This window comes from Sminthopsis crassicaudata, chromosome 1, assembly GCF_048593235.1.
Source record: "Sminthopsis crassicaudata isolate SCR6 chromosome 1, ASM4859323v1, whole genome shotgun sequence".
NCBI lineage: Eukaryota > Metazoa > Chordata > Mammalia > Dasyuromorphia > Dasyuridae > Sminthopsis > Sminthopsis crassicaudata.
The window spans coordinates 222,665,258-222,691,595 of NC_133617.1; the positions used below are offsets into that span (position 1 = coordinate 222,665,258).

The following is a 26,338-nucleotide window of genomic DNA, read 5'->3' on the forward strand; positions in this document are numbered from 1 at the left end:
TTCTGTACTTTATTTGCATAAAATATAACATGCATTTTTATGCCTACAAATTAAATTGTATATGAAAGAAATCTTTGTCAAATCCCTCCAAAACTAATATTTCCTTTAAAAAAAAAAAAAAAAAAAAAAAATCTGTTCCATACCAAGCTTTTTCTGAATAGCCTCTAGTATGCTGTCAGAATCTCGAAGCATACAAGGTGTAGTGGTGCAGACTTGAATATGATACTTTCCAACTGGCTTTCGATTATACATTGTATAAAAGGTTGCTACTTCATATACTCTCATTGGAGGTACTTGTAAAACTTCAGCAACCTAAAACATAAGAATATTTTAAGAAAAGTTAGCAAAAACTGACTGATCATAAATTAATACTTTGAGAGTTATGTCTAAAGTTCTTACTTTTAGAATTAGCTTTCTTTTACAGAAATCAAAAAATTCTCAAAGGACAAGTTATGACCGATATTGACCAATGAGGAAAAAACTGCTCACATTAATTGTTACTGACTAGAAAACATTTATTAAATGTTTTCAAAATTCATTTTCTTTTCTCAATTTTTAAATCATTGTTTACTCTTATCTTTTATACTTATGATTCATTGTTCTTGACCTCTCTGCAGTATTTGACAGTCGCCAGGTAGTACAATGGATAAAGCAGTGAACCTGAAGTCAGTAACAATTAAGTTCAAATTTGCCTCATCACTTATGGCTATCCTTAAAGTGCTAGCTATTGGCCACTTTTCATCTCTATAGATATTCTCTTCTGGTCATCCTTCCTATCTATCTGACCCCTCCTTGTTTCATTCATTAAATCATTATGTCACATTCACTGTAAATGTCCTCTAAATCTATCTTAGGCCCTTTTCTTTTCTATATACATTCAAGTCACTTTGGTGCAATTATATTTATGCAGTCTACATCTCAAAAATCAACATATCCAAAACAGAACTTATTTTTCCCCCAAAAACCTATTTCTAAACTTCTATTGTTTTTGTTAATACCACCATCACTTCAGTTCTTCAAGTTTGCAATCTTAGTGTTATCTTTATATCACTCTCATTCACCTCACATATCCAATCAGTTATCAAATTTCTACCTGTCTCTTTTCTCTACTTATACAGCTATTACCTAAACTTCCACAATAGCCCAGTAAGTCTCACTGACTCAAGTCCCTCCCCTCTCCTCACAATGAATTATCATTCACAGTTGCCAAACAAATTTTTCTAAAGTACAGATCTGATCATGCCAACTCACTGTTTAAAGTGGAGTGGCTCCCTATTATAAATTTAAACTCCTTTGTTTGTCTCTTTAATTAAAGCTTCTCACAACCTGGTTCCTTCTACAAATTACTTCCCTCCTTACCATTCCACAATACAGTTGTACTTGCTGTTCTTTATACACTCTACATCCTATTTCTGTACTTGTGATCTTCCTTACCTAGAATGAAATAGCCTCTTACTTCTCTGGCTTCCTTCTAGACTCAACTCAAAGATCAGTCTACAGGAAGCCTTTCCTGACTAGCCCCCCAATACTGTATCTTCCCTAAAAGTATCTCCCTTTTACTCTGTATCTTGTATATATTTATGTAGATGATTTTCCCCCCCATGTAGATGTAAGCAGTTATTAGTGTTGGTTTTTTAAAATTGTTTCATTTAAATCACAGCATGGTGAATAATTCTGAACGTAAGAGTCATAGACCTGGTTTTCAATCCTCATTTGCTTTTTTAATGCTATCCAACTTTGGATAAATAAATACATTTTTCTGCATTTCCTTATTTGTAAAATGTACATAATAATTTATAGTATCTTTCTCAGGGTTATCAGACAATTATTATATATCATTAATAAAAATTAACAACTTTTTCAATGGAGCCTAATAATTCTTTATGAGAAGAAATGACCACAAATCATAGATATGGGGAGAGACATCCACCATCTCTTTACTACTTAAAATTTTTATTCTAAATGTACTTTGAATTCAAGAATATACTTACAATTTATCTCCATTTAATTTAAAAAATATAACCTTTTATTGTTTTGTACTTCTCATTATAATCAAAACATCTGTATCTTGTACAAAATAAGACAGGCTTTTTTAATTAGCTTAGTCATCTCAAAAACTATTATAGCTTTTTTTTTTTTTAAGTGATCTAATATAATCTATGAAATTTTATGATTCAACTCCAAGCATTCTCTACTCTATTGTGATGGTGGAGCCAATCAAAACACTTTGAGATGAACTTTCCAATATCAAATATACTAAATATATATATATATGTAAATTCAAGTGAACTTTTCTGACTGAGAAACATAGGATAAGACAGTTTTGATAAATCTTGTGTGTATGTACATCTGATCTAGAAGTAAACACTATGGTCAGAGTTATAATTAAAAGTGTATGAAAATTAGTTGCAAAAGAAAGCAATCCAAGGGGGGCGGGGGGGAGAAGCATGAATCTTCTGAATTATCTCAGTTTTGTAGTTCTTTTGGACCTATTATTACAATATGCTTTCAAATGCTGTGATTTATTTTTTTCTGTAGAAATACCAAAAAAAAAAAAAAAAAAAAAAAAAAATTGCTCCTTTTCTCCAGTAGTGTTTTTTTCATGTCTACTTTCAAGTTTATATATGTCCAACTTAATTATCAAATTAAAATCACTAATTAGAAAGTAGTACGATTGGAAATCTTGATTCAAAATAGGGCAATATTTCCACATTTTCTTTCATACTGTCATATAGAATTTTAAAATTTACTTTTATCTTCCTGGATCCAGTTATTACTGCTGCTATTCAGTTGTGTCCAAGTCTTTATGACCCCATTTAGGATTTCCTTAGCAAAGATATTGGAATAGTTTGCCATTTCCTTCTCAAGCTCATTTTACAGATGAAGAACTAAGGCTAACAGGATTAAAGTGACTTGCCCAAGGTCACATAACTAGTTAGTATCTGAGCCTGGACTTGAATGCAGGAAGATGAATATATCCGATTCTTGGCTTAGCACTCTATTTAGTATCCACTGTGCCACCTAGCTGCCCTCTGGTTATTACACTTAAATACATTTCTTCTTCAAAGAACTTTAATCATGTAAATATAATTTATATCTTCTGTGGAACATTGGTTGAATTATATAATCTTTTCACTACATTATGTAACTTTTCACTGTTCCCTTCCTATCAGGGCAAAAAACTGCATCTTTCCAAAGCTCCTGACATTTGATATGAGATCAGTATAAATACAAATAAAATTGTCTAAATATCTAAATTATATCTAATTTATATCTACGATATCTAAATTATAAAAGAAATTTGAATTTCTACATTCTGATACTTTCACATCACATAAGAATTTTTCATAAAAGCTAGTACTTAAATCCCACTACTCATTATAAAATAAATCAATAAAATTATATTAGATACCTTGTTCATGGCAGAAATGGGCAACCATCCATTCTGCCTTTGGGCTAAGTCCAGTACTGGAAGCACAGCTGCTGCTTTATGTCCCTCGGGGTAATTCTTTACAATTGCTTCTATCCTCTATATATATTAAAAAAAAAAGAACCCAAACACCTGTCATATCCAAATGAGTCAATGTTTTCTATCTTAAACATGTTATTTATTTATACCTTGTAGTTTTCTGGTGTGAAATCAAATGGAGTATCTGGGTTATTTTCAGGAGTATCTCTGTGCTATAGAAAGAGGAAAAAAAAAATTTTAAACAAATTGCTTAAAATGTAATTTTCCCAAGAGTATTTCATGGTTTAAAAAGTCATTGGTTTTGTTTTGTTTTTTTCTTTTAATATATATAGCTTTTTATTTACAAGATATATGCATGTGTAATTTTTCAGCATTGACAGTTGCAAAACTTTTTGTTCTACCTTTTCCCCTCCTTCTCCCACTCCCTTCCCCAGATGGCAGATAGACCAATACATGTTAAAGATGTTAAAGTATATGTTAAATACAATATATGTATACATGTCCATACAGTTATTTTGCTGCACAAAAAGAATCAGACTTTGAAATAGTATACAATTAACTTGTGAAGGACATCAAAAATGCAGGCAGACAAAAACAGAGGGATTGAGAATTCTATGTAGTGGTTCACACTCATTTCCCTGAGTTTTTTCGCTGGTTGTAGCTGGTTTCAGTTGATTACTGTTCTATTGGAGCTGATTTGTTTCATCTCATTGTTGAAGAGGGCCATGTCCATCAGAATTGATTATTGTTGAAGTACATAATGATCTCCTGGTCCTGCTCATTTCACTCAGCATCAGTTCATGTAAATCTCTCCAGGCCTTTCTGAAATCATCCTGCTGGTCATTTCTTACAGAACAGTAATATTCCATAACATTCATATACCACAATTTATTCAGCCATTCTCCAATTGAGGGGCATGCACTCAGTTTCCAGTTTCTGGCCACTACAAAGAGGGCTGCCACAAACATTTTTGCACATACAGGCCCCTTTCCCTTCTTTAAGATCTCTTTGGGATATAAGCCCAGTAGTAACACTGCTGGATCAATGAGTATGCACAGTTTGATAACTTTAAAAAGTCCTTGTTGAAGCAACAATGTTTTAAAAATCAACTTTTATACACCAACTAATGCTGGGTTTTTCAAAATCCCTTCCATTCACCCACTCAAATGCTTATCTTAATAAATGAATTGCCATGGCCAAAAATTTTAAAAGTGCCAATCACTTAAGTGACCAAGCTTCTACTTATGAGCCTTTCTAAACTAAGGTAATCTAGTCTTTGGACAATAAAGCTCAAAGCAAGCAGGCAGAACATGCCAGACCATATGCTCCACTAACATTTGAGAACCCGGGTCGTCTCCACTTTAAAATATCTAAGTGGAACTTTCATAAAGATTGTTACTATCCTTAAATTAGACATTTATTTAAATCCACGGAACACTCTGATTACTACTTAATTTCTTTCTTATTTCACAAAGTTGTTTTCTTACTAAACTAAGTGGCGTGATGGCAAGAATCATGTCTTACCCTGTAATAATTTTCCCTTTTCTCCAACACATAGAATATTAACTCTATACTCAACAAATATTTGTTGAATTAATATTTCTGAACACATATAGTTAAATATAGTTAAACATAACAGCTGATCTCCTGATTTTAGTATATTTCCATTAGTTTGTACAGCAGTAACAATGGCAAATTGGGCATTTGATTAGGATGAAAGGGATTACTTAAGACTAATGGAAAAATTAGGATCCATTCTAGAAATATGGACATAAATATTTATCAATCTATAAAATTACAAATAACATGGATAAGCTAAGTAAGCATGGGTTTTATTTATATCAAATTTCAGAAACAATATGAATATTCCCTTAAAATTTTGAGACTTCATTTTAGGTTAAACAAATAAAACTATCTTATAGAACAAGACTTCTTTACACTTTCTCCACACTATCTTTTTTTACCCAAGAAATTTTTACATGATTCCAGGTACATAGGTATATAAAATAGGTATGCAAATCAAACATTTTCTAATAATAAGATTTATTAAGATACTATATGAGGTCATGGCACATAATTTAAGAAGCTAGATTATAAAGAAAGGATGGGAAACAGTGCCTTCAAAATATTTGAATTATAAAGCACACCTAGTACTAATATAAAATTTTCCTGTATATGAGCATCAACAATCTCTGTATCCTTAATGGGTGAAAATATCAGTTGAGACATAAATTAGTACTTGCTACATTAATTTAAAGTAGTGATTAATAAATTTATGAAATTATGCAAAGTGATAAAGTTCAGAAAACATTTAGATTAAATGGTAGAATTTTATAATGAATGATTGAGGAAACCTAGGGATTTTTTGAATAGATTCTTAAGTTTTCAACAATAAATGTCATTGACTCTCAACAATGAGGTGATTCAGACCAGTTCCAATGGTATTGTGATGAAAAAAAAAAAAAAAAAAAAAAAACATCTGCACCCAGAGAGAGGGCAGTGGTAACTGAATGTAAATTACAGCATAGTATTTTCACTCTTTTGTTATTTGCTTGCATTTTGTTTTCTTTATCATTTTCCCCTTTTTTTGATCTGATTTTTCTTGTGCAGCATGTACAGCATGTGAAAATATATATAAAGGAATTGCATGTGTTTATATTGGATCACTTGCCAACTAGGGGAGAGGAGGTAGGGAGAAAAAAAGAAAAAAAAAAAATTAGAACCCAAGGTTTTATAAGAGTGAATGTCGAAAATTATCCATGTATATAATTTTAAAATAAAAAGCTTTAACTAAAATAAAGAAAGAAAAAAAAGTATCATGAAAAGCTATTCTGTTCTCCCACCATTAAAAAAAAAAAAAAACTAAAACAAAAAAACTAACTCTTTTTCCTCCTTTGTGATACAATTACAAATAGAATACTGACGTTGCCCATTGAATCATAAAATGTTAAATGCCAGATGATGTCAGACATGTCTAGTTTAACTTCATTTTCTGAACCGGGAGATACAGAGTAAAGTCCTGATTTTTAATTGTCCTGATTCTTAAATACAGAGTTTTTTTCACTGTGTAGCACACTGAACTAATAACTGGCTGACTATACAGCATGTATATCAATAGCATTAGACAGAGCTAGAAGTAACTTCACAAATATTCTAGACAACTGCCTCATTTTACAGATGAGGAAATTGATGTCCAAGGAGCTTAATATTTGTCATCTTAGTTTGTCTGACAACTTTAGACATTAAGGTATACTGACATTTTTTAATGTAAGTTATATGGTTACTATTGCAGTATGACAATCCCATGCCAAAAATCTTTTCCCTTACAGATCACTCAGTACTTACTCTCTTGATACTTCTATTCCTTGTTTAAAGTATATCTGAACTAAATTCTACAAACTTTTACTTGAAATTATTATTTCATATGACGTTCAACTGAGTTGCTAGATTTTTCCTTTCTATTCTTGTATCTGGATGACTAATGTTGGTGAGAAAAGTCAGAAGGGATCATATGTTTTTAAATCTGAACTCATTCATTGAATTGATGATGTATATTGGGAAAGAAATCTCAAAAATTCAGCCCCTACTGAGGCCTAGAAGTTGAAGTAATTGGTCAGTGGTATATTTTACAGTCATACACATGTGTACACACACACACACACACACACACACACACACACACACACACACACACACACACACAAAGAAATGTGTGGATATTTAATGCCCTTGCTCAAGAAAAGTCTTTCTAATTTATCAATGTAAAATAATTTGCATAATAAACAGGAATATTTTGAAGAGGGGCTTCAAATATGATGGAAAGACAAAAGACTTCTTTATTATAAATATAAAGCATGTCTATCCCTGGGAACTAAATCCAACAAGTCACATGACACTGGGCTGCAGACATTCCTATGTTAATGTAAACTAAAGCCAAAAGTCTTAGAAAGTTATCCAATCCAATAAGGATGAATTATCAGTGTAAACCAATGCAATGAGTATCTAAAAACCTTGGATTAATAAATGCTATGAGTCTGACCCAAGTTTTCAAATATTTGCTTTTTTTTTTGGTGAGGCAATTGGGGTTAAGTGATTTGCCCAGAGTCAAATAGCTAGGAAGTGTTAAGTGTCTGAGACCAGATTTGAACTCAGGTCCTACTGACTCCAGGGCCAGTGCTCTATCTACTGAGCCATCTAGCAGTCAAGGGAAAAGATAATGATAAATGTTAGAGGGGATGTGAGAAAATTGAACACTAATATATTGTTGGTGAAGTTGCTAAATGATCCACCCATTCTGGAGGGCAATTTGGAACTGTGCATATCTATGATCCAGCAGTGAATTTACCAGGCCTCTATTCCAAAGAGATCTTAAAAAAGGACAAAGGACCCACATGTGCAAAAAATGTTTATAACAACTCTTTTTGTACTGGCAAGGAACTGGAAATTGATTGGATGCCCATTAGTTGGATAATGTCTGAATAAGTTATAGCATATGAATGAAATAGAATCTTGTTCTAGAAGAAATGATGAACAGGCTGATTTCAGAAAAGCCTGGAAAGATTTACAAGAACTGATGCAAAGTAAGTGAGCAGAACCAAGAAGAACATTGTATACTGTAACAAGATTATGTGATGATGAACTGTGACAGACTTGGCTTTTTTTCAACAACTAAGTGTTTAAAGGCAATTCTAATAGACTTGTGATGGAAAGTGCCATCTTGCATCCAGAAAGAGAACTATACAGACTGAATGGATCAAAACAGTTGTTTTTCACCTTTTGTTATTGTTTGCTTGCTTGTTTTTTTTTCTTTTGTTTTTTCTCCTTTTGATCTGATTTTTCTTGTGCAGCATGATAAATATAGAAATAAGTTTAGAAGAATTGTACATGTTTAACTTATATAGGATTGCTTGCTGTCTTGGATAGGAAAAAAGGTGGGAGGGAGAAAAATTTGGAACAAAAGGTTTTGCAAAGGTGAATGTTGAAAACTATCTTTGCATGTGTTTGAGGAAATATTTTTAAAAAATTTTTTAAAAAGAAATAATCTAGGAAATAACTTACCACAAATAAGGCTCCTCCAGCTCCATTTTGCACAGCTGTTTTGTGTAAGCATCTCATCTGCCTTCCCTGCAAATAAACTTAGGTTTAGTAAATTACATGCCTTAGGCACAATTTCACACTTTTCCCAGAAACAGATTAGAAACAGTATAATCATAGAATTTTAAATTGGCTGCTGAATCCAAAGATCTAGTCTAATTCTTCATTTATCAGACGATGGAATTGCTAGTCTTTTTCCCGTAAAGTGAAAATGGACTTGTAACTTTCCTTATCAATTTAAAGGCCATTTTCTCCCAATTAAATAATGAAGCTTAGATCACTGCCTTTAATCCATAATAAAATAGATATTATTTTGCCAGTGTCAACTATGGTGCCCTTCAAATCAATTAACTCAGGTTTTCTAAACTTTTTCTAAAAGTACCTATAAATTAGCTAAGGCATTAATTGACGATTGAAATCAAGATTTGTTTTGGAAGCTATCAGATAGATTATCTTCTACTTCATTCCCTTGGGGCCCAAGAAGCAAGGCTATTGTTATTCCTACAGCTGGGGAGAAGTAAAAGCCTCCTAGCAACAAAGATTCTTAATTGCAGTAACCCACAAAGACTAATGAGCAAACTTCAACTTCACAGATAGAGCCACATAAAGGTTGTATTGTGTAAATTCAAATTCAGTGAATTTTAATAGCAACAGACGGTAGAGCACAGGTTTCAACCAGACAAAGTTGTGCAACTCAAGGATGATAAAAAGAAGTATAGAGGATCTAAATATTAACAATCACCAAGAAAAAAAAAAAAAAAAAAAAAGGATTTTTCCTTAGGTCCAAAAGCTTTCAGCTAGGAAAAAATAGAAGGGTGTAGATTGGTATTTAGATGAACAATATAGGATAACTGAAAAGACTAAAAGATACAAGGGAAGATACTGATTTACAAGACAGATTATATCTCTTTAGTATTAACTTGTCTTAACAGGCTTTGGATCATATATATACCAATTTCTGTATTTTCTTTCTCTTCCTACCAAACTTGTCATTAACAGAAACTGGACTTTTATAAAGTCAAACAAAATGATAGTGTAAAGTATGGAGATGAAAGCATAATGAATAGCTAAAAAATATCTTCATACTATTAAAAATCTCATTGTAAACATGAATACTACCTTCAGTAGGACTACCACCTGACTCTTTATGTACAAATCAATTTGTTCAACAAACACTTAGTGAAATCCTATCCATGCATGAGGCAGTTGGTTGTACAGTGGATAGAGTGCCAGGCCCCAAGTCTGAAAGACATATTATTACTGTGTCCAAATTTGACCTCAGAGGTTGTGTGACTGAGCAACTCCTTTTACTCTCATTTGTAAAAATGAGCTAGAGGAATAAACAGCAAACTACTCCAGTATCTTTGCCAAGAAAACTCCAAATGGATCATGAAGAAATGAGACAAAAGAATAGTTCAATGTTGGGTACTGTGCTAAGCACTAAAAAGAAGACACAGCTTTGAACAGAAAGTTGAAAACTTTACCCAAGAAATGGACTTCCTAAAAGAGCAAACAGAATGTAATAACTCCATAAAGCAAGAAATATTAAAGAAAACAAATATTGTTTTCTGTGTTTTTTACAAGTTGAAATGAAAATAATAAAAATTAGAAAAAAATATTCAAACCAAAAAAGCAACATTACAATAGCAACATTGCAATAGCAAGTCAACTGTAGTCAGGAAGACATGGGTCCTCCCTTTGACAAGTTTAGCTCTGTAACCTTGGCTAAAATCACATCCTTTCAGTAAGGGATCTGTGGAACATTTTCTGCACTTATCCAGGGATTTTCCTAACCACTGATACACTAAAAAGTCCCTTCATACTAATGAAATTGAATATCAGATCTAAGAAAAAAAAATTCAAACAATTACAAGGATCTAGAAAAAAATTTCCTGTTCAAAAAACTATAGTGATTCCTTTCTATTTATTTGATCTTTATATACTCTACAATGTACCTAAACCTATTTTCAGGGCACAATTTTTCATTCCCTACTACCTGGCCTTTGTTATATGTATGTATGTACATAGACATGTCTCCTATTCTCCTATACTCTTCTTTCTCACCTCTTTGTCTTTTGGAATACCAGGCTCTCTTAAAGGCCCAGTTCAAGTCATTTTTTACATGCAAGGCCTTTTCTGATCATCCCAACTATTAGTGTGGGCTTTCAAAAATGTTACTTTGTATTTACTTTCTTGTATAAATACATAGTTTTATCCTATGTTCCTGCCCCTGTCCCTAAAGGAATCTTTTATTTTTGGGCTGTGTATCCTCTGCTATCTAAGTACAATCCCTTGCTTTTATATAGTAGTGACTTAGTAAATGTTTGTTGGACTGAATTAAACTGACAAATGCAAAAAGTTTTTTAAACTTAGACTTGTTATTTAAGATACATTCTAACACAATTTTTTCAAATTTACAGAAAGAACAGACCATTGAAATTTTCCTGAATTTGCACATTCTTGTGTAGGATGTTTTACAACTGCAAGAATCTTAAATTCTTCTGGCTAAGACAATCTACTGGATAACAGCTACTTCCTTATTAAGTTCTCTAATGTTACCTCATGTATAGGTCCACATGAAAAATGAAATCTCCCCATTAGACTGTGAGCTCTTTTATGATAGGGACTGTATTTTTCTGTATACCCAGCACTTATTTGTTGATTTGAGATTACAGATCCAGTGAAGTAGTAAAGTATACTTCCTGTTTAGATAACCAAGAATAAGTGAGCCTCCCCTGAATTATACTATTCCTGACAGGGGAGAGTACATTTAATTACTATTTATATTATACCTGATGTTGCTCTTCCATTAATGCACACCATAAAGAATATATATTAAATAGAATCCATCATTTCCAGGAAAGGACTGGCTCTGGAGTTATATGGTTTGTTCACTGGATTTACATTCTATTAATTTGATACAGATGAACAGAATTAAGCTTACCAAGAATGACATCAGCTTTCTTTAGAAAATTTTAATTATTGGGCAATTAGATGGCACAGTGGATACAGCACCAGACTTGGAGTCAGCAGACCTGATTTCAAAACTCGCTTCAAATACTTAGTAGCTGTATGACCAGTACAAGTCACTTAATTGTTTCCCTCAGTTCCCTTATCCGTAAAACGAGCTAGAGAAGGAAATGGCAAAGTCATTTCAATACTTTTGTCAAGAAAATCCCAAATGGAGTCATTAAGAATTGGACATGAAACTACCAAATAACAAGAAATTAACTTCTTAGTAAGCTAGCAAATTAGCAAACATAATTCCACTGTTAAAGCCAAAGGGAAATTTTAACAATAATGAAAAACAATGATTAAAATTATTTGATTCTGATAACACTAAGAAGTTACAACCCTTATACTTATGAAAAGATGCAGTGTACTAACAGACTCAATTTCATGTATAACCTTCATTTGCTCTACTTTGTATGTGGAAAAGGACATTTTTGGTTTTTGGTGTTCATATCTGGAATAAAAAAATTGTTTTAAGCATATTGTAAACAGCCATTGCCTGACTTATAAAAAAAAAAAAAAGATATTACACTATCACAACCTTTTTTTTCCTTTTTTTCCTATACATATGTGTGTGTGTGTGTGTGTGTGTGTGTGTGTGTGTATGTAAAGGCAGTTTTCAACATTTATACTTTATATTCTTAATTTTTCTCCTTCCTTTCCTTACCTAGCCTTTCCCAAGACATGAAGCAATCTGATAGAGGTTAATTAAGTGCCTTTTAAATATATTTCTATATTTGTCATAATCCTTTTAAACATATTTCCATATTTGTCATATTGTGCAAGAAAAATCAAATTAAAAGGAAAGAAAAACACAAGAACCCCCCCCCCCAAAAAAAAATACTATGCTTTGATCCACATTCTATCTCATAGTTCTCTCTCTGGATGTGACTAGCACTTTCCATTTGAAGTTTATTGGAATAATCATGGCCTTCTAATATGCTATTTATAAACTACACTGAAACAAAACTGACAAAGTCAGTAACTCTCAATTCATAAAACTTAAATGGGCACACAAACTGCCTTTCTTATGCTGCTTATAAATTTATATTTAGCATCTAAAGCACTTCATTGTTACCACATTTATTGTCAAAACCACTTTAGATTAGCAAGAAATAAATTTCTTTAAGCATCCTAAGTAAAGGAAAAACTGAGATCTTAAGCATTTGAATAGAATTGTTTGATGGACAATCTCAGTTCTATCTCATGTGGGTAAAAAAAAAAAATGATTCTAATACCAATTAGAAGTAGGTAGTAGGCATTTGGTGGAGAAAAAAACTAACTGGGTTGATTCCAAGTTTAAAGTTTTTTCAACTGAACTATGAAATGTTTATAATTTACTCAATAAGATCCAAATGAGAGAAGTATAAATGTTTACAGAAAATCCAAATAATTTTCCTAGTAAGAACATGTCCTGATGAAAAACAGAAGTAATAACGTAGGTTCCAATTCCAGCTTATCTACTCTTAACAATCAGGTTGCTTCAAAAGGAATAAAGAAAATTTTAGGATTCTGTACAGGATAGTTTGGAGCAAGATATTTTTTAAAGAATATACTATTCTCTCTCAGGACTGATATTCTCTCATAGCAAAACTAAGAGCTTCAGAAATGATAAAATCAAAAATTTTATATTCTAAAAATAAAAATCATTATGAGTTCCTATTTTTCTGCTATTTTGCTTAAAGAAGCTATCTATATATTGCTTTTGTTCCTGTCACTAATTCCATATTTAGGATTATAGATTTAACCTAGAAAATACCTTTAACATCAGTTTCCAATTTTTTTTTTTTTAAACAAATGAGAAAATGAAACCTGGAAAGATTAAGTGACTTGCATAGTCACAGAGGTAGAAAGCAAATGATCAAGTTGGTTGAATTCCAATTCTCTAACTCCAAATCCAGCATTATTTTTACTATTACTGTTGCCTAGTACTTAACTTACAATCCACTAAATCCCCCAGATGCAATAATTAGATGAAACAATAGCTATCCTCTCCCAATTTACTTTTGGAGAGCTAATTTTTTTCTAACCAAAATATAAACATAACACTAAATCATATCTGCAGTCCGATGTTCTATCTAGAAAGTCAAGATCTTGTCAATCTTTCCATCCTAGCTTTGTGTCCTCTGCAAATTTGGTAAATGTGCTATATTCAAATCTGATAAATGTTCAATAGAACCAAAAATAAATATCTGATGCACTCTCTTAATGACTGTCTTCTAAATTGACCATTAATGATTATTATTAATATAACCATTAATATAATAATAATAATAATACTTTGGGAGTTTATTATACAGAGGCACACAAGGTAAAATTAGAAACAGTTGTGTAGGGATTATTTTTACCTTCTTGATCTACACTGCTTTTTCATCCAGTTTTTAGCAATCCACACCATGCCTTCAAGTGTCACAACATTTGTTTTATATAGAAAATTCTTAGTTTTCAATTTTTAATGGTAGTTTAGCTATATTTTCATTATAATTTATTTTTTAAAAATCCTACAAAAAAAAGACCTGTGATTTCATCCAAGTATATACGCCTTCCACCAATACAAGGTGTAATCCCTCCATCTTTCCATACAGGGTTTCACAAATCATTTGTAAAAATATTATCAATCACCTGATGGCCAATCTGTTTTGTGATGAGTATTTTCAAATTTAGCTGGCTGGTTTTTAATGGAACCATACCAGAAACCTTTTCAATTTAGTGGGATCTGGCAAAACTTGCAAAACCTTTTTAGAATCCAGAACCACTGTGGAATTTTAATGGGAAAGGTTTTTAAACACTTAAAAATCAACAAGGATTAAAAAATTAATGATAAAATTCAAGACTGATCAGGGTAGAAAAATAGAAAGTGTTTACAAAGAACTCCTCCTATACATTCCAGTCCTGAGCCCTAATTATGAGAATATCAAAATTGCATTCCCTTAAATAACTCATTCATAAAATTTCATCTTTTCACCATTATACGAAATAGAAAATCTACCCACACACACACAAACACAAACAGTTCTTATAAGATTGCCACAAAAACATAAAGCTGTTTATTAAAGTTAAGTAGATATAGCACTCAATCTTTGGTGCCACCAAATGGTATCACCTTTTTTGGTTATTACCTTGATTGGTTTCCAGCCTTTATGAGTAATTAGTCTGTGTCAAACACATTCAGATGCTAAGTTCTAGAAAATATGTAATTAAATAAATATTAGTCTAAGATGAGAGCTTTTTCTTTGAGGTACTAACTAACTAACAAGGGTTTTTTTTGGATCATGAAGAGATCCTAAACTTGACATGATAAAATATGTTCAATCTCATAGTTCTTTCCTGGGAACAGGTGGCAAATGATACCAGGTGCTGTGATTTGAATTTACATCTCTTCTGACTACTCCTGACTAGAACTCAATAATGGCAGAAACAGAAGGATGTGCCTCTCTCTAAAGAAGCAGACATTTAATATTTATAACAGCTTTTTTTTATAGTGGCAAAGAACTGGAAATAGCCTATCAATTGGGAAATGGCTGAATTAAGCTGTGGTATATGATTGCAATGGAATACTGTTATGCTATAAGAAATGATGAGTAGGCTTATTTCAGAAAAAGCTGGAAAGATTTCACTTTCAAACTGATGCAAAGTGAAGTGAGTGCAACCAAAATACTGAACATAGTAATAGCAACATTGTATAATGATTAACTAAAAATGACTTTGCTTTTTCCAGCAATACAATTACAAAGTCATGATGAAAAATATTATCCACATCCAAAGAAAGAACTGATGCAGTCTGAATGTAGATTAATGCATACTATTTTTCTCTTCTTTTTTCTTGGTCTTTATCTTCTTTTACAACCTAATATGAAAATATGTTTTGCATGATAAATAACTTATATGAAATCACTTACTGTCTTAGGAAAAGGGGAGGTGAAAGAGGAAAGGAAAAAATTTGGAATTCAAAATGTTTAAAAAAAAAAAAAAGAATTTTTTTTAAAAAGAAGAAGAATTGTTAAGAGTTATTTGTCTCTAGGAAGACTGTCCTGTTTTACAAACTGGATAAATCCAGACCTGGGAGAGGAAGATGGGGTGGAGGAGACACAAATATTGATTGATTTATATGTAAATGATGTAATCCTTTTAAAAAAACCAAACAAAGTTGGGTCTTGTGCTTTAAATAATAATAATAATAATGATAATAATAATAAACAGCAGAAATTTTAAAATCACCTTTTAGTTGTGAAAGCCTTTTCCAATATAACCTCTACGAATTTTTCTTTTTTTAAGGAAAATGAGAATTTGGGGAAAAAATGATTACTTCCTTACTCTTTCTTTGTAAGAGACTGTAATAGGTTTACCTCTAAAAGTCTCTCCCAGCTTTAATTCTACTAGTTATGAAAACCTCCACTAAAGTCCTATTCCAATTTTATTGTCATGGAAGTAACTATTCTCCAAAGTTAAGGCAGCAAAACAAAAGTCCAGGCAGATCCTACCAAACTAAAAAAGCAACATACAGTTCTGTTATCTGATAAACAGCTTTTGGAAGCCTTAACAAGATGTTAACAACTTGTATTTTTTTTTTTTTACCACAACTCAAAAATATGAACTGAGCTAGTAAATAAAATAATCCTAATGATAAATCCAAGTGTATTTTTTTAGACTCATCAAAGATCCAATCAATTGCTAAATCTTGCCTTTTGTTTTCTCACCTCTCACAAATGTTTCTTCCTTTCCACTTACACTATCACCCTAATTCAGGATATCATCACCTCTTACTAGAATTTATATAATGACCTCTTTTTCGGTCTTCCTGCCTCAACTTCTTCTCTATTTTATTTTCTCCTTTCAGAATTGCAAAAGTGATTTTCCTATACCAATCACATCCAGAGAAAGAACTAGGAAGTCTGAATGTGGAACAAAGCACAGTATTTTCATTTTTTTTTCTTTCACATTTTTGCAGTGTGATTTTTCTTGCACAACATGACAAATATGGAAATATGTTTAAAAGGATTGTACATATTGAACCTATATCAGATTGCTTGCTGTCTTGGAAAGGGACTACGTAATAAAGAGAGTGAGAAAAACTTAGAACGCAAGTTTTACAAAAAATGTATTTTAAAAACTATCTTTACATGTATTTGGAAAAATAAAATATTATTGGGGAAAAAAATAAAATTATTTCCCCCAAAACACAACCCTAAATGCTGAGGATATCCTTCCCAAAATTACCATGTATTCATTTATGTATAGATTCTATATAAACTTATATGTACATGTTTTCTTCTTCCATTCAAATATAAGTTCCCTGAAGAATTTTTTCATCTTTAATAAAGTCAGATCTAAATAATTGGATAGGCGGAGGTAATATAATAAAGATGACAATACTATCTAAAACTAATCTATATATTTAGTGCTACACCAGACACCCAAGAAACTACTTTAATGACCTAGAAAAAAATAACAACAAAATTCATTCAGAAGAATTTTTTCATTTTTATCTCTTTATCCCTAGTACATAGAGAAAGAAGTATTTTACACCTAGTAAGCATATAATAAAGACTTATTGAAGGATTGATCTCAGACAAATGGAAATTTATTTACCTTATTTACATCAGTCAAGGAACTCCTCTTTTAAATAATGACGATCTCCATAAAGAATTCCATCTTTATTTATAGCAAGTCAGAAATGGTACAAAATAGAACCCATAACTGCACCATATTCTCAATAAAATTATGATCACAATGCACGTACAAGTTAACCACTCCATAACTACTTCTTTAGGATACACTGCACAGAAATCTTTGCCTCAAATATATAAAGCATATAGCTTTTCAAAATTATATTCAAAATGTTTGGAGTATCTCCTCAAAACCAAAAAGGTTAACAACAAAAGTTAGGTATCACTATTGTTATCTATATATTTACCTCCATCTCAATGGTCTGTATAAAGTAGTGTTTCCTTTTATTTGCTCTATGATAATCACCTTCAAGTATCATAGGTTATCTTCTAAACTGTTTTGACATGGTCCATACCTTTTAATGAATTTAGATTTTGATTTCCATCAGTTTTCATTTTCTCAGAATTTGAATCCTACTCTTTAGTCTATCATTATTTTATTTCTCTCTTTTTAACTTTGTAATTTTTTAAAAGTGCAATAAGAACTGTAATATTTTAGGCACAGTACACTTAACTTTATTGAAAAAACAGAAATCATTCAACATTATCTCCTCATCTATTTTACATCCACAAACTCTTTGATCTTCCATTCTCTTCTCTATTCCATTTTTCAATAGAGGCTGCCCGTTTTGCCCAAACCAACTCTTTTACTTGTATTTCAGATCCTATCCCCATTCTTTTCCTCACATCATGATGATCATAAGTTCAGACACCAAGAGCTAGAAAGGACCTTAGAAGTTATGAGACCAATCCCCTCATTTTATAAATAAGCAAACTAAGGTTCAGAGGAAGTTAAGTTATTTGCCCAAGATCACACAGCTAACTCCTGTCAAGAGGCAGGGTCTTCCTCCAAACTAATCATACCCTGCTGCTTCTTGAATTCATATGTTAGACCTTCCTCATCTATCAATCCTTGTGCTTCCAGTCCCTTTAACGCTCACACTTATTTCAAGCTTTAGTAGTCTGACTTCTGACATTATCAGTTAACTGAAACTGCTCTCTCCACAATCACCAATGATTCCTTCCTTACTTGCCCTAATAGCATATCTCAAGTCTTTATTCTTTTTGACTTATATTTAGCATTGACATTGCTAAGCACCTCTTGCCCCTTGAAATTAAGTTTCTGGAACCTTTCTCTTCCTTGGTGCTTTTTCTCAGCCTCCTTTACTGAACATCACCCCATAGTCCAACCACCTAATTTGTTGGATCTTCTCCATCTCCATCCTTTCTAAGTGATTTCATTAGTTCCCATGGACTCAATTATCTTTATGCAAATTCCTTATCATTTTATAACTGTTTATATGATATATGATATGTATATATGATATTTATAACTGTTTAAGGCTAAGCCATTGAAACTCAGTATGTTCACAAAAGAACTCATTATCTTTCCCTCAAAACCTACCCTTTTCTGATATTTCCCTATTTTTGTTGATCACACCACCATCTTTATAGCCAAAAGTCAATAAACATTTACTAAGCACCTACTATGTGCACTGGGGATATGAAGGTAATACAGATACAGCTCTCAAATAACTTAATTTTAATGGGGGGAATAACAGCAATGTACAAGCAAGATATACGTATATAGATGAGATATATGTATATCAATCTATTCTATCTGGAGATAATTACAGAGGGAAGAATTAAGCACTAGCATTAAGGGAGAATAGAAAAAAACTTTGTAAAAGGTGGGATTAGCTGGAAAATGAAGGAAGTCAAGAAAGCTAATATATGGGAGTGGAGAAAGAAAGAATTCCAGGTTTGGGAGATAATGCTGAAATGTCTTTTCATAGTGGCTAGAAACTGGAAGATGAATGGATGTCCATCAATTGGAGAATGGTTGGGTAAATTATGGTATATGAAGGTTATGGAATATTATTGCTCTGTAAGAAATGACCAGCAGGAGGAATACAGAGAGGCTTGGAGAGACTTACATCAACCGATGCTGAGTGAAATGAATAGAACCAGAAGATCGCTGTACACTTCAATGCTGTATGAAGATGTATTCTGATGGAAGTGGATATCTTCAACATAAAGAAGATCCAACTCACTTCCAGTTGATCAATGATGGACAGAGGTAGCTACACCCAGAGAAGAAACACTGGGAAGTGAATGTAAATTGTTAGCACTAATATTTGTCTGCCCAGGTTGCATGTACCTTCGGATTCTAAAGTTTATTGTGCAACAAGAAAATGATATTTACACACATGTATTGTACCTAGACTATATTGTAACACATGTAAAATGTATGGGATTGCCTGTCATCGGGGGGAGGGAATAGAGGGAGGGGGGGATAATTTGGAAAAATGAATACAAGGGATATTATTAAAATATATATATAATAAAAAAATTAAAAAAAAAAAAAAAAAAAAACATAAGCTCCTCTATTAGAAATTTAAATCCTTTTGCCACCTGACTCCAGACTAGCTTTTCAGGCTTATTACTAAGAACTTTCCTTCTTACAATCTAGTTTCTAGTCAAATAGCATTCACTTGTTCCTCATACATGCCATTTCATTTCTTACCTACAGCCCTCTGAGCATACTGTCTCCAAGTTATCAAGGCACTACCTCTTTATTTATGCTTCTTTGAATTGGAAGCTTCCTTCAAAACTCAGCAAGAGTCAGCCTCCATATTATACTTTTCCCAGTGTTAGGTCATCCTCTTCCTGAAAATATTTTGTATGAATTTTGTTTTGATGTGCACACATTGGTACCTCCCCCCAAGTAAAATATAAGCTCCTTTTTTTGGTATATGTCTTGTATCCCTAATTTAGGGAACAGTACTTAGTGATAGGACATGTTAAATGATAATATTATATTAATATCCTCCTGATAATTACTGAAAAAGGAGGAAAAAAACCCCCAACACAAAGACTTTTTTTTTTATTTAAACTTCAGAGTATAATGGAAAGGACTATGGACTGACCAAGATTCTAATCCCAAATTATGTTGTTTCCAATTATCTCCTATATCCAAACACCTTAAAAACACCACATCATTCAATCCAAACCCTTCATTTTACAGCTGCTAAACAGACTTGAACAAAACCCACCAGAGATCAAAACTTTTAAGTAATAGCAAATCAAGAATTTAAAATCAGATCTTGAACCCAAACATAGACCTCTTCTCATTATACCACAAAACCTACCAATAGCTATATAATCTATGAACTTCAGATACATCTTTTATAAAAGGAGATGTGTTTCCTGAACCCATGGGGTGCAGTATCTCCTTCTTCATCACACCCTTCCTAAATCTAACTTTCAACCTCACTGTGACCTCCAGTTCTTCCACTGCTCCCTGTCCATCATCCCTGTTCTAATTTCCCTTCTCTCCCCTTTCCTAGTCTTGACCCTATGGTTGACAAATCCTATCACTACTTATTAAGTATTCTATGAATTTCTTGCCCTTTCATCCTAACTACTGCTATGCCCACTTCTATCCTTTTCTCACCCTCACTACTCCACAATTCTCCACCTTCCTTATCCATTAGCTCCTATTTTGCCACCTTTGTAAGCATGTGTAAAGGGCCAGAACTTTGGAGAAGTATACTTGAAACAAGGTGTTAACTCAGTGGAATTGATAAGATGATGGTTCTCTAATTCACATATATACCTAGTATATTAATGTAATGTTTCTCTAGTTCACACATATTCAGTAAGCTATAATGATGTAATTGTACAAAAGGCTGAGGACTGGAAATAAGACATTCCATTTTTGACCATCCTCCCTCCTGCACTCCTCCAATAAAATTAAGGCTGGTCCTGAGATCCTCCAAAAAGCTAGCCTGAACATTATAAGCATGCAGAGATCTCCAACCCTTGATCCTGCTAGTACAACAAGCTATTGAGCCACTTTGCTTCTCCCTTTCCTAACCTCTTCCCTTCCCTCCCCCATATACTTTTCTCTAATTCACTTCTCAATACCTTGTGGTCTGACTTCTGAAACAACCAATGTTTTTGCTCCCTCCAATATTACCAAAAAAAATCTCAACTACTAAATCTAAAACTCTTTTCTCAATTGTTATCTTTAACAAGCACTTCCTACTCCTGGATACTCTCTCTTTATCCTTATCAATCCTTTTATTACCTAAGTGCCTTGAAACTCCTCAATCTCCTCTGTTAGACTTGTCTCCTGCTACCATTAAGTATGAACTCCCTTTTCTTTTCTCTTTTGATGATTTCATTAGGTAATATTTAGTTTTTGCTTAATAATCATCTCTATGTAGAAAACTCTCAAATCTCTATATCAGTCTTAATCTCTTCCTTAAACTCTAGTCCCGTATTACCAATTACTTGCAAGATAACTCCATCTTTATGTCCCACACATGTTGCAAACTCAACATATCCAAAAATGAACTATCATAAGACCATTCCTTCAGCTACTCAGTTTCAAAACCTGGAATCATTCTGGATGCTTCCACTTCCTTAAACTTTAAAGAGGCAGTCAAATCCCAAACTTTGATACCACCTCCCTATGGCTTAACCATATCCTTAACCCTCTATTCATAGAACCACCTTGCTAATTCAGGATGACCCTCATCTGGATTACTCAATGGTTCCTTATTCCCATCCAAACCACCCTCCACAAAACCATCAAATTAATATTTCTAAAACGCAAATCTGACCGTGTTAAGCTATCTATCAAAAAATAAACAAAAAACTTCAATGTTTCCCTATCACTACTAGGATGGAAAATCCTCAGCTTAATATTTAAAGACCTCCACAATCTCTCTCACCCAACTCCGCCTTTAAATTTATTTACCTTCACAAATTCTATTTCACTCAAAACTAGCCAGCTAGTGACATAATATTCTCACATCTCCATCCCTTGCACATGTAATCTCTCATGTCCTCAATGTTTCAATTATGTCTTAAATAGTCCCTGGATTCTTTTAAAGCTCAGTTTAGGTGCCACCTCCTACACAAAATCTTGAGTAATCAATCCCCTTTCCTTCTTTTTAAAAATGCACTCTGTTCTTGAAGCTACTTTATATATATGTATATATATATATATATATATATATACATATATATATATATATATATATGCCTTCCTAAGGAAACCCTTCAGAATGTAAGCTCTTTTAGGGCAGGGTTTACAGATTCTCTATTTATATTCCTGATACCTAGTACAGTACTTTCCTTGTAGATAGTGGGTGCTTTTAAAAAGTTTGTAAATGGCTCTTTTCAACAGGGAGGGGATTCAGCCCAGTTGCAATGGACTTGTGATGGAGAGAATCATCTGCATCCAGAGAAAAGACTGTGGGGACTGAATGTGGATCACAACACAATATTTTTGCCTTTTTAGTTGTCGTTTGCTTGCTTTTTGTTTTCTTTCTCATTTTTTTGACTTTTATTTATTTTTTTTTTTTGGTGCAGCATATTAACTGTAGAAATATGTACAGAAGAACTGCATATGTTTAACATATATTGGATTACTTCCTATCAAAGGGGGGAGAAAAAAAATTTGGAACACAAGGTTTTGCATGGATGAATGTTCAGAACTATGCATGTATTTTGAAAATAAAAAGCTAAAAAAATTAAATAAAAAATTTTAAAAAGTGTTTGTCAAACTAATGCACTGTTGGAATTGTGAACTGATCCACCATTTTGAAGAGCAATTTGGAACTGTGCCCCAAAAGCTATAAAACTGTGTTTGATTAGTAGAAACACTATTGGGTCTGTATCCCAAAGAAATCATAAAAGAGGGAAAATGACTTATCCACAAGTGCAAAAATATTTGGAACAGTTTTGTTTTTTTTTTGTTTTTTTTATGGTGGCAAAGAATTGGAAAATGAGTAGTTGTCCATCAACTTGGGAATGGTTGACTGTTACAGTATATGAAAGTAATGGATATTATTGTTTTATAAGAAATGAACAGGTTGATTTTAGAACAGCCTGGAAAGATTTACATAAACTGATGCTGAAGTGAAACAAGCAAAACCAAGAAAACATTGTAGACAGCAATAGCAAGATTGTGTAATGATCACCTAAGATAAATTTGGCTCTCCTCAGCAATTCAGTGATCCAAGGCAACTCCAATAAACTTTGGATGGAAAAATACCATCTGCACTCAGAAAGAGAACTATAGAGACTATATGTAGATTGAAGCATACTATATTCATCTTTTTTTTCTCATGGTTTTTCCCTTTTGTTCTGATTTTTCTCTCTCAACATGACTCATATGGAAATGTTAAAAATGGATACATATGTATAACCTAAAATAATGTTTTAATGTAAAAAAAAATTGCTAAACAAATACATGAAAGGCACAGTTAATATGGGTGGCATTATTAGGGAACTGGTTATAATTTACAGTTCCCTTTCCAGAGATGCAAATTGTAACTCTGAATCCAATATCTATGAGCATGAGTCTTATTTTCTCCCCTAGACTTATTATTCTGCCCTCCTTATAACTTAAGCTCATATGCTACTTTGCTGCCCACGCACACAGCTGTAAGAGATAATTCTGTTGTCGCCCCATAAGCTATGCATCATTTCTCTAATTGGAAGCTCTCAGTATCAGCTACAAATATGGAGATTTCATATTTCCACCTCCAACCTCCAAGATCTTTTATAAAATGTCAAAGGTGCTCCCAGAATTGATTCCTTGAGATTCTAAATTTCTTCATTCAGATAAGTTTCTTTATCCTATTCTTTGTTTTCTGTTTTTTAAGCCAGTTTGCAGTTCCTAACAAACATCCACCCACTCCAATTCCATAACTCAATTTTGTTTTGTTTAGGAACCACTGGAATTATATAAATGGGTTCTCTTTTGCCCACATACTGAGTCCCTCAAATAACTAAGATTAGTGATTCAAAGGTTTCTTTTACAAAATATTGTCCTTCCCTCAGCAAGTTAACACTTTTTCCTATAATGCATTATTATTACAGAATTTAGTGTTTGAAGGAAACTCAGGTTCAATCTAGTTAAGAGTATCTTAAATTACATAGAACATTAGAGATCACCTAGTTCAAAATGATTCATGAATTCTTTTCTACATCATTCCTGACAAATCATGGAGTACGAATACTTCAAGTAACAGGAAACTCATATCAAGAAGTAGTCTATTTCAGTTTCACAAAGCTTAAATTATTATTCCTTATCCTGAAATTAAATCTATCTTACTGTTAACTTCTAACCACTGGCTCAGATATAGTCCAACATGTCTATCTTCCAGATAATTCTTCAAAAACAGAACACAAATCACATTCAAGGAACAAGCGATTGTTCCCTTATTCCTAATAGCTCATATATAGTTAATCCTGGCCTGCTAAGGACATGAAAAAAAAAAAATTGGTATTTTCCCGATTCTGTGGCATTTGCAAACCGCCAGGTAATAACTGAAGATTCCAGTATCTCAAAGGATCTGTTTAAGTCAAAAAATTCTCCACAAGATGCAACCTCTAGTTATCGTCATATCTGTGACTTAGGGTTCTCACCAAATCTTCTTCAAGATAAAGTGGACTCCCAGTCAGTCCCAGTGGACCCCTAATCAGTCCCACTAGTTTTTTTCAGAAATAGGACACAAGGTCACCCAGGCTGTGCAGTACAAGGAGATGCACGGCTAGGATGCCCTCTATGGGGACGAGGGAGTACTGGGCAAGCGTGAGCTTTATGCTCCTGGGACGGACTCTCAGGGACACGTTTAGTTGTCAATGTAAGATGAAGCCCAGAAAAATAGGACTAGAGAAGCAGCATCTGCCTCGTAGTGTTCCCTGACCGCACGGAAGCTAAGGTGCCTCCGCGACTGTCCGAGTTAAAGGCCGCCCGTCTGCGACCGGCGCTCCCCCAAAACCCATGGCTGCGGCCACCCTCGGGAGCAAAGCAAGGCCGCGACGTCCTTGCCGAGCTTGCAGGCCCGCCCAGCGCCCGGGAGGCTCTAGCGCCCAAATTGAAGAGAGGGTAGAAGACGGGGGGCGGCTGTACAAGAATCCATTCCGTGCCTCCTTACCCAGTGGGCGACGAGACCGGCGGTCCCCACCCGGAGTGACGAGGAGAGGAACATGGCGGACCAGACTCTTCGGCTTCCCCCAGCTGAGTCCGAGGTCCGCGGTCCGCAGGCACGAGCTCCGAACGCACAGCGTGCGCGCTCTCGACACCTATCTCCGATCACCGAACCGTAGGGCCTGGGCGCGTCGCCGTAGTCGCTCGGATGCTGCCTAAGGACGAGCGCCGCGGGCGGGGGCTCTGCGGCGGGAGCGGGAAGAGTCCAGTGAGGGGGGGTGGGATCAAGGTCACGGAGGTTAGGCGGTGCAGAGAGATAGGGGATTGTAGAGGAAGCGGCAGCACTTTTCCCTCTCCCTACTCTCCAGGACAGACCCTTAGAAGAGCTTTCCTTAGAGCACTTCAGTTTAACACAAGAGGAATGTGTAGCTAATTTCCTGAAATCTTATAAATTAAATGAAAATTCCAGCTAATGCGTTTCAAAACACATATAACCCTTTTATAATCTAAAAAAAAAAAAAAAAGATTTTCATTATGCTTAGAAGTAACTATAAATCTCACTTCTGTATTTTAAAAAACTCAAAGTGGAAACAATCCCTATCTTCAGAGAACTTCATACTCCTTTTTTAATTGAGAAATACAAAATAAGTAAAAAACAAAAACGACTGAAAAGGAAAATTAAAAAAAAGAAAATTGGCTTATACCCAGCAGAGCATCAGGGAGGAATCAAAATACATAACAATAGGCTTGCATTTTGTTTTCTTACTCATTATCTTTCCTTTTTGATCTAATTTTTCTTGTACAATAATTGTATAAATATTTACACATATCTGATCTGACATATATTTTAGTTTTTAGAACAGTGTAACAAACTCCATTTAGAAATGTACCTCTTCCTTTATTACTTTTTTGAGATGAGAAGAGTAATTTTAAAGCCAAGAGCATATAGAGAGTAGGGATACATGTTTGTTGATGATGATGGTATTATTTTTAGGCCAAATAGGGAAATATGACACTATATAGTTGAGGATGAGAAAGAAAGAAAGAATTTCTAAGCAAACTTTGAAGTAAATAGGGTTGGATAGGAAGACACTTTTTTTTTTTTTTTTTTTTTTTTTTTTTTTTTTTTTTTTTTGCATGGCT

At 33.4% G+C, this 26,338-nt stretch overlaps 1 protein-coding gene and 1 long non-coding RNA gene across 2 annotated transcripts in view; one reads left to right on the forward strand and one right to left on the reverse strand.

Annotated features, from left to right (window-relative positions):
- Positions 1-13,720, forward strand: part of LOC141546960 (uncharacterized) — a 34,799-nt gene extending 21,079 nt beyond the window's left edge. The window contains exon 4 of the long non-coding RNA XR_012483473.1: positions 10,984-13,720. This is a non-coding gene — a long non-coding RNA (uncharacterized LOC141546960). The remainder of the gene's footprint in view (positions 1-10,983) is intronic.
- Positions 1-25,478, reverse strand: part of NDUFV2 (NADH:ubiquinone oxidoreductase core subunit V2) — a 39,641-nt gene extending 14,163 nt beyond the window's left edge. Inside the window, exons 1-5 of the mRNA XM_074275135.1 lie at positions 25,203-25,478; positions 8,528-8,593; positions 3,619-3,681; positions 3,413-3,529; positions 144-312 (exon numbers count right to left, since the gene is read on the reverse strand). Coding sequence (XP_074131236.1) covers positions 144-312; positions 3,413-3,529; positions 3,619-3,681; positions 8,528-8,593; positions 25,203-25,256 — 469 coding nt within the window. The 5' untranslated portion in view covers positions 25,257-25,478. The remainder of the gene's footprint in view (positions 1-143; positions 313-3,412; positions 3,530-3,618; positions 3,682-8,527; positions 8,594-25,202) is intronic.
- Between the last annotated feature and the right edge of the window lie 860 nt (positions 25,479-26,338).